This window comes from Salvelinus namaycush, chromosome 3 (assembly GCF_016432855.1).
Source record: "Salvelinus namaycush isolate Seneca chromosome 3, SaNama_1.0, whole genome shotgun sequence".
Classification (NCBI taxonomy): Eukaryota; Metazoa; Chordata; class Actinopteri; order Salmoniformes; family Salmonidae; genus Salvelinus; species Salvelinus namaycush.
Window position 1 is genome coordinate 68,905,936 of NC_052309.1, and position 9,684 is coordinate 68,915,619.

A 9,684-nucleotide genomic window follows, 5' to 3' on the forward strand; every position below is an offset into this window, starting at 1 on the left:
ACCAGGCCTATAGTGCGCTTCGAGAGGTCAGTGTGCCCTGTCCCTGCTCCCCGCACTAGGCTTGAAGTGCGTGTCTCCAGTCCGGTGCCTCCAGTTCCGGCACCACGCACCAGGCCTACAGTGCGTCTCAGCCGGCCAGAGTCTGCCGTCTGCCCAACGGCGCCTGAACTGTCCGTCTGCCAAGCGCCGCATGAACTGCCCGTCTGTATTGAGCCTTCAAAGCCGCCCGTCTGCCATGAGCCTGCAAAGCCGCCCGTCTGCCATGAGCCTTCCGCCAGACAGGAGCCGCTAGAGCCTTCCGCCAGACAGGAGCCGCTAGAGCCTTCCGCCAGACAGGAGCAGCCAAAGCCTTCCGCCAGACAGGATCAGCCAGAGCCATCCGTCTCCGCAGCGCCATCTGAGCCATCCGTCTCCGCAGCGCCATCTGAGCCATCCGTCTCCTCAGCGCCATCTGAGCCATCCGTCTCCCCAGCGCCGTCTGAGCCATCCGTCTCCCCAGCGCCGTCTGAGCCATCCGTCTCCCCAGCGCCGTCTGAGCCATCCGTCTGTCCCGAGCCATTAGAGCCGCCCGTCTGTCCCGAGCCGTCAGAGCCGTTAGTCAGTCAGGAGCCGCTAGAGCCATTCGTCAGTCAGGATCTGCCAGAGCCGCCAACCAGACAGGATCTGCCAGAGCCGCCAACCAGACAGGATCTGCCAGAGCCGCCAACCAGACAGGATCTGCCAGAGCCGCCAACCAGACAGGATCTGCCAGAGCCGCCAACCAGACAGGATCTGCCAGAGCCGTCAGCGAGCCATGAGCGTCCAGAGCCGTCAGCCAGCCATGAGCGTCCAGAGCCGTCAGCCAGCCATGAGCGTCCAGAGCCGTCAGCTAGCCATGAGCGTCCAGAGCCGTCAGCTAGCCATGAGCGTCCAGAGCCGTCAGCCAGTCATGAGCTGCCCCTCAGCCCAGAGCTGCCATTGATCCAGAACTGTCCCTCAGTCCAGAGCTGTCTCTCTGTCCGGAGCTGCCCTTCAGTCCGGAGTTGCCCCTCTATCCTGAGCTACCTCTCTATCCTGACCTACCTCTCGGTCTTGAGCTATCTCTCTATCCCGGTGCTGCCCCTTGTCCTGGTGCTGCCCCTTATCTTAAGGTTAACATTTAAATTAAGTGGGTGTAAGATGAGGGTGGTCATTCTAAGGGGGAGACGTAAGCTGGGATTGACTATGGTGGGGTGGGGACCTCGCCCAGAGCCTGAGCCACCACCGTGGTCAGATGCCCACCCAGACCCTCCCCTAGACTTTGTGCTGGTGCGCCCGGAGTTCGCACCTTGAGGGGGGGGGGGTTATGTCACGTTCCTGACCTGTTTTCTGTTAGTTTTGTATGTGTTAGTTGGTCAGGACGTGAGTTTGGGTGGGCAGTCTATGTTTTATGTTTCTATGTTGGTTTAAAGGGTGACCTGATATGGCTCTCAATTAGAGGCAGGTGGTTTTCATTTCCTCTGATTGAGAGCCATATTAAGGTAGGTGTTTTCACACTGTTTGTTTGTGGGTGGTTGTCTCCTGTGTCTGTGTAAGTGTATGTTACGCCACACGGGACTGTTTTCGGTTTTGTTTGTTCGTTCGTTTTATGTAGTCAGTTTTCCTGTTATTGCGTTCTTCACGTTATATGTAAGTTCGTGTCCAGGTCTGTTGACTGCGTTTGTTATTTTGTAAATTCTCAAGTGTTTCGTGTTCGTCGTGTTTTCTGTTTTGTTTAATAAATAATATGTCGAACTACAACGCTGCAGTTTGGTCGAATCACTACTCCTCCTTTTCGGATGAAGAGGAGGAGGAACGCCGTTACAATAAGGGTGGGGATTACACAGCTGCTGTCACTTCTTCCTTAGAGAGGAGACCTCACACAGAAACACACAAGCTATGTTATGTGAGTAAAACAGCTTCAATGGACTCTTGTAGGACTGCGTTAAAGAATGGTGAAAATAGCACCCATGCAGTCACAAGACAAGGTAAATACTTTTTTTTTTTTTTCTTTTTTTTTATCTACAAGAGTGCCCTATAGGGTGAAGGGGCAATGGGTCTATTTAGATTTCACAATAACACCCATCTCTGCACTGGGTCTAAATGAGTAAAAACTTGATGAATCATCCATGGCGTTATCAGCTGTGCATTCCATTAAGGCAAGGGGTTTAAACCAATTAGATCCAGTTAGGAGACTTCACAAAAATACAATATCTATTTCTGCAATCCATTTCCGTAGCATACAAAATAAAGTCAAGTGATTAGGCATTAGGCTTTAGTATATTTAATTGCAAAATAAAATTATATACAGTACATTGTGTAAGGAAAGAGGCTATGCTTTGACTAAGACCCACACCCCTCTCACAGACAGTACAAAGTCCAGTAAGTCTTATGACCAGAGTAAGAGCAGAAATACAATACATAAGCGTACATATTTCTTTGTTTCTGAAACTGAATGCAATTCAATGCTTTCAGTGTCATTCACGACAACATAATAAAAAATTAAACAAACAGTTCTTACACCGTTTAAGTAGAGGAAAGATAGACATTTGTTTCTCCTTCTGTCTTCAGTCAGTGCTCACTGCTACACTGAGCCGGGGGGAAGACCAAATGTTTGTAGTCTTTTGATCTAGTGCTTGATTAAACTCTCAGGCATGCGTCGACTGGCTCATCATGGGAGACAGTGGGGACCGTCATTGTCAAGAGGGAGAGAGAGAGAGAGAGATTGAGGCGCTGGGCCCTTAATGCTGGGAAATAGACAATTCCTGGAAACAGATCTTATAGACTACATGTTGGGCGTAGGCTACCCACCCATTGTGTCTAGTTGCTGACCCCAACACAGACTGATGCTTGGCCAAACCCCTTCATCATGGCCTTCCTACACCCACCCCATACCGCATACATTCTTAACCCTACACTCGGGGGCAAAGAGGGCTCTCCAATATACACAAAACACATTCAAGGACAGGAAAGCTACCAGGTGAGAGGGTACATCACATTTTGTTCTGTAGTTACATACAGAAATTAACATGATGGAGATCCTATATGGATAACTACACTCTTAGAAAAAAGGGTTCCAAAAGGGTTCTTCGGCTGTCCCCATAGGAGAACCCTTTTTGGTTCTAGGCACAACTCTTTTGGGTCCATGTAGAGCCCTCTGTGGAAAGGGTTCTACTTTGAACCCAAAGGGGTTGTATTAAAAGGGTTCTACCTGGAACCAAAAAGGGTTCTTCAATTGGTTCTATGAGGACAGCCGAAGAACCCTTTTAGGTTCTAGTTAGCACCTTTTTTTCTGAGTGTACAGTAAATGGAGAGTGGGAATTCCTCAAACAGAATGCCTTTGTCATTGGTTATCAACTCAATTGGAATGTCCAGCAATGCGAGACTCACGTTTTCCCAGCCAGAGGGTAGGAATTACACTATATAAAATTAAAATATTGTAAAGAATGTAACTATTTTAGCATAATCGGTGTTAGGGTTCACATCTGGGACAGGATGGAGATAGTCATGGAATGGATTGTCAAGAATGACATAAGTCCATGAACGCTACTATCTTAAATACTTTCCTAAGGTGTGTAGGAAGTCGAAACATTTACATGGCTGTCACCACTTTTGGTTAGAGGAGCATCGACGAATGAGGAGAAGATGAGTTTTCAAGAAGCAACCCTGAGGATGTTGACTTGACACTCTACACAACACTGACGGACCCTTTCTTGAACCCCTGTATCCTTGGACGATGCTCATGTGGTACAACTCATTCTGTATCAGTGCATCCATAAAGGTCATGTGTCAGGTGTTTGGGCTGTGATATTGTTTTGATAGGACTCCACAGAGCTAAGCCAATCATCAGTGGCTGGAAGATGATAAGCAGTTCTCTGTAAAATAGTTGAGTCAATGGCCCCAGTCTTGAATCCTCAGGGGATGGAGAGAGTGAGTCTGAACATGAAGGTGAGGAAGGGTGGATGAGGACTGATCCAGGACATCCTATCAGGAGCTGCCATCTCCGTTCTTGGTCTTGAGCACCACCAGGACTACCATGATGGGGATGAGGCAGATGGGGGTCATCACCAGGGCGAACACGATGCTTGGCGGGGGGTCGCTCAGCGCCTCGTTGGGACAGTCCGGGAAGAACCTGGAGTGGATGTTTACAAACTCATTCTCCACCATCCTGTTGGGCCAGGGGATCAGCAGACACTCTGCTATCTCCTCCGTGCACATGGTGAAGGTGTTATACATCCTACAGAGAGGGATAGGAGGGGTACTATTATTACAAGAGAGGGCAACATTAAGTGCTCTGAAAGACATTATTAAGAGTTTCATGGTATGGATTTATCATTAATAAATGAGTTAACTCTGATTTCACTTGACTATGTGTTGGGTTTCTCAAAACTACTGTTTGAACTAAGCATGTGATAATGCAAGACCGATGGCATGATAAGTTGGATCAGAAATAAATTAAACAGAATAATAAGTGGATTAAAATAAGCATTTAGGCCTACCTCTTCACATTGTTCCAGTTGCACCAGTCTGTGTTGTTTAATGACTCCATGCCACCTACAAAAGGACGGTAGCAGGTTTCCTTAAATAAGGTCGCGTAGCACTCCGTCCTTGTGTGAAAATACACACAAATGTCACAATAGTTTTCACAGTTAACATACTTATTCCCACAACCTGTACAATAAGAGAAAGAGAGAGAGAGAATACTGTAAGTTAGAAAATCAGTTCTTTAAAATTATGCAATCGTCAAAAATGAATCCTTAAAATGAAGGATTGTAAGAATGTCTAGAAGATTCATGGTTACACATTATTACTAACAAGTCCCAGTCTAATCTTATGTTGATTTAACAGCAAGCAGAAACAGCAGTGTCACCTCTGATTCAACACTATTAAATAGCCTACACGTAGAGTCAGAAAGGTAATAATGGCCCACCTAATCCACTGGAAACTCCTCTCTTTTCGAGGTTGTCTAAGAAGAGAAAATGACAATACATGTGTATACATTTTACTGACCAATGGTTGTAATCACAACAGAAATGTCTGTTAAAAACAGCCTCTCAAACAGACAGACTGAACAGCTGTGTCATTCAACATCTTTTTTAAAGAATGATCAAATCTTCTAAAAAAGTTTTTCAAATGATCAAAGTAACATTTAAGATCCCAATCGAAACGAAGCATGCAATGAATGTTATCTTTACTGCCGCACATCGTGTCAGCAACTCAATCTGAATGTCCGGCAACGCGAGACGTGCGTTCGCTGCCGCCCGGGCCGAGCCCACACACTCACCAGAAAGAACAGAGAGGAGCACCGCAAAGAAAACAAGCACTCCCTTCATGTCAGAGAAAGTGAACATAGGAGAGTTTCCCCTACTGACTGACGACCATCTAGACTGATCCTGAACTTCTAACACCGAGCCCTGCAAGGCATAACAAGAAACTAGACGGGTGAAAGCTGCTGTCTGCTGTAATGCAGCTAGACGCGGTATTACCCTCGGTTACCAGATGTCAGATCGGTGTTACCCGCGGCTAGGTTACCAGATGTTCCTCGAGGATCTGTCTGTCTGCCCTGCGCCTTGGCAGCAAGCTCTTCCCCTCTCCAGTGCATTTCTTTAGGACTGTCTTGCCTTTTAAAGGGGTGGAGGCTCAAAAGACTGTCCTCTCTCTCTCTCTCTCTCTCAAATAAAAGGGAGCACACCCAAGTTGGGCTGGACTCACATCTGAAAACCCTTTACTCTTTAACTCTAGTTCTGCTTTTTAGTCTCCATTTCTCACAGTCAAAGGCCTGGCCGACTTGCAGCTTGTGATTTATTTGCCTTGAGAGCTGCCTCTGCCAAATCGGAAACATAAGTAAACATTTAGGACCAGGGCGTTTAGGGTGGATGTAATCATGACTACGCACGGGTGTGCTGTGCAGACGGCTGTGGATTCATATCTGGATTAATGTGATCTTATCTGGAAGACATTATTAGAGTCAGCCAGCTGTTTGCAAAGACCTACCCTCTATCTACCCCACAGCCACAGGCAAGCAATGCAAATCTCCAACACAATAGAACTTTCAGCGTTCACACTATAGGATAAGCCTGGGAATATGGGTGGACTCCTCCTGGATCTTTATGTAGTACCTTGAGCCATGTGGAGCTGCATGACTGTTACCTCAGCAGACTACTGTCTCCGTTTCATACTGCTTTTCAAAGACAACGCATTAGACCACTTCTTCATCATCACTAAAACGATTATTCATATCTCAAGCTCCTTATCAAAAAGGAAGTTTTTCAAAAATAAGTCTTTGTTCGATTACTGGGATGAAATAATAACATTTAAAGTGACTTTAAAAAGATTTAGAAGATGTATTCTCAGGACAATCTATGCTACACAATGTGGTTGGGCCCCTGAACACATCTGTTCGCTGAGCAACGGTTTTGATTTAGTAATGACATCAGGAAATGTGTCTTTTCAGCAGAGGAGGAGCTCAGAGTTGAGTGAGTTGGGGGGGAGCGGAGAGAGAGAAAAAGGAAATCGTAGGGTGAGGAACAGTGAAGGGGGACTAGCTGCTCAAAAGTTCCAGTTGTTTCACAACTCTAGAGTTCTTGTTTTGAACACATCCATCACATGGGGCGAATGGTGAACAAATACAGGAAGTGCAGACCAGGTGGGGAGGCTGCCTGTAACTAGGTTTCAGTTAACCTTTGACCCCAGACAATTATGGGCCTTATGTCAGCTGCTGCTAACCCCACATTGTTGGGGACCTCCCCACAGGTTTGTCTTGGCTTCACGTTATGCTAGAAGCCTAGGACTCTTGGCAGAGAGCTGCATCTCGGGTTGTCTTTTCTTTTTTTTTAAGAGGTTGGCCAGTTCAGTTCTGAACCCATGTGTTTACAGTGCTTGTCCAACAGAGTCCCTCATGGATTCAAATATCATTTCACATCAAAGCGTTGCGCGGTAGAGCTGACGAAGGACAAACCTCGATGGTAATGTTTGTTTAGAACATTAATGGGGTGTTACACCATTACAAACATTTCCAACATAATCCATCTGTGATCATTATGTTGTGTAATACCAATATTGTGAAATAGGTGTTAAATTGTTGCCTAAAAAGTTGTCAATTAATCTGGTAACTTACCGTGGTATTGGTAGTTTGCATATGTTGTTGAGTCATGCCGTGAAGTGAAACCTAATTGATGAGAATAACATGCTGTTTAATCAAACTATTGATGTAAATGTATTCATCAGTACATTTACATTATAGTCATTTAGCAGACACTCTTATCCAGAGCGACTTACAGTAGTGAGTGCATACATTTTCATACTTTTTGTACAGGTCCCCTGTTGGAATCAAACCCACAACCCTGTCGTTGTAAGCGCCATGCTCTACAAACTGAGCCACACAGGACCCCAACGGGACCCCAAGGGGACCCCCGTCAAAGTGAAGACAGCCTAACAAAAACATGTGTTGTTGTTCCCTTGGGATTTAACACTAGTTGACATAGATGAGTTGTGTTAGTTGATGTAGAGACCACGAGAAGAGGGCAACAGTTAGTCAGTTACCTGGTGTGGTAACTTGTGGCGCCTCATAATGTCCTATCAGGCCAGCTGCTGTAGAGCTCAGTGCTACAGGGACAGACACGAAACAGGGACAATGTCAATGGAGAGTTCTTTACAGAAAGGTGTGCACTCACATTCTCACACGTGCACAGTCAGCGAAATAAACAAAGACAAACACAAGCAAGTAGAAATACAGAAATGAGTAGACAGATGTGTATTTTTTACATATAGAAGACTGATGAACATATAGGACAGACAGAAAGAGAGGAGTGGGAAAGAGAAACAAAATGAAGAGAGAGAGCTGGTCAGTGGCAGGGAGTGTATCCTCCCTTTGTTCTCTGAATAAAGTCTGAAACAGTTCAGCCATTTCCTCAAACACAAACTATTTAATTTAGTCTTTGAATAACTTGGTTTGTTTTGTTTTTTGAAGAAGAGTGATCTGGTCTGGGAAATTGAGTCTAAAGTTGAGGTGTTCCTTATTAAACCGTTATTGTGACATTGTGTTCTGGGAAGACCGTGATTATCTCAATCACATATCTTGTGTATTTGTTGGTAAAAACCGATCATATAAATTAGAACAACAATCTGCTTAAAATCTTCAAGAAAGACACCAGATCCATAACATCATTATACCTATATTTAACCTCTGTTTCTTCAACATTGGAGCATGAAAATGTTTTTAACAAATCAAAATCACTTAGTTTAGGCTACTTAAAACAAGAATCTAATATTAGATCTGCCAAGCTCTTACTACAATCCCTTACTTCACCGTGAGCTTCTAAGCATTCCACTTACTGTAAGAGGTGAAATCTAGGGCAATATTTTACATACTTTTTCTCTCAGTAGTTCAACATACTTCTCCATACCTCTGGCCGTTTTTATATACACATAGTACTCTGTAAATCATCTACTTACCCCAGAGAAGAAGAGTCAGAAAGGAGAAAGAAGAAGAAGACACGGGAGACGGATTAGGGGCTTTCATTTCTGCCTGACACTGCTCTGTTCCTCTTCCCTGGTGGACCCAGATTACATATCTCAACCTTTCTGCAGGAAAGCTCTATAAAACAACAGGAAGCTCTCGTTTCCTAGGATGGGCGGCTTGGGCGGGTTCCCACAGACAAGGGGAGAGCTACTGTAGCCCACTACCACTTACAATACAATCCATCTCTCTCCTATTCTCTCTCTCTCCTTCTCACTCAACTGCTCTCTCTCTCTTTCTTTCTTTCTCTCGCTTTCTCCCTCACACTCTTTTTCCTAGTTTCTCTCTCTCTCTGTGTCTCTCTCTCTTCTATGCTTCCTCACACTCTATTAGCCATTCAGTTTGGAAGGAACAGACATCTGTACAGTAGTCACTGAAGGTCTTCGTTTTGAAAATAGACTGCTGACTAGCTGATGACCCTGTAGCCTTTCTCACTTGCTCAAATCCTGTGAGTAAACTGATTTGCAGACTAATATGTGTCCCAATACACTGTAAAACCATTTTTATTCTATATGTGTTGATTCAACTTAAAATACTCACAGCAACCAGCTGCAATACAATTTCCAGTTTGCTCAACATTTGGGCATATTATCAACGACGTTGAAATGTCGGTTGGAGCATAATTAGAGTGTGCGACTTTCTTTATTTTTACATATTAGCAAAACCAGCATAAATTCTCAAGTTGAATTGTATGTTCACTCAACTTTAAATTTTAGGTTGAGGGAACATACAATTCAACTTGGAGATTCATTTTGGTTCAGCTACAATAATATGCCCAAATGTTGAGCAAACTATAAATCACATTGCAGCTGAACTATTTAAGCTGAACCAGTGTAGCGAATTCAGGCATAGCACCGACCAGGATACAGCCCTGGTCCAACAACTGTCAAACCAACACCTTAGCAGTTACACCAAGATATCCGAAGTTGGGTGAACGATAATATAGAGGATTGTTCAACTATGGAAAAGGTTTTGTTATTGACAGATGGCAGTTATATTTCTTGTTTTGGTTGAGTAAAGTATGTTAATGATATAGAGTCCCCTTTGACTCCTTTCCAGTTTCAGTCATGTTTCAATTAATGGGCCAGACAGTGGATTCTTTTAAATCACCACAGACCAGATAAACAGTTAAAACAATCTCAATAATGGTTTGAGCAAATTGACTATCT

General features: G+C 44.5%; 1 protein-coding gene across 4 annotated transcripts; it reads right to left on the minus strand.

Moving 5' to 3' along the window:
* Nucleotides 1–2,265: 2,265 nt before the first annotated feature.
* On the minus strand, nt 2,266–8,566 carry LOC120036083 (receptor activity-modifying protein 1-like). 4 transcript variants are annotated; one of them, XM_038982550.1, is made up of 6 exons: nt 8,452–8,566; nt 7,540–7,602; nt 7,115–7,165; nt 4,928–4,963; nt 4,497–4,668; nt 2,266–4,234 (listed from the first exon to the last, which is right to left on the minus strand). In XM_038982550.1, the coding sequence occupies exons 1-6, from the start codon at nt 8,516–8,518 to the stop codon at nt 3,985–3,987; spliced, it is 639 nt and encodes a 212-aa protein (XP_038838478.1). In that variant the 5' UTR covers nt 8,519–8,566; the 3' UTR covers nt 2,266–3,984. The 4 variants fall into 4 exon arrangements, with proteins under 4 accessions (XP_038838478.1, XP_038838494.1, XP_038838487.1 ...); XM_038982566.1 differs by lacking the exon at nt 7,540–7,602; XM_038982559.1 differs by lacking the exon at nt 4,928–4,963.
* Nucleotides 8,567–9,684: the final 1,118 nt, after the last annotated feature.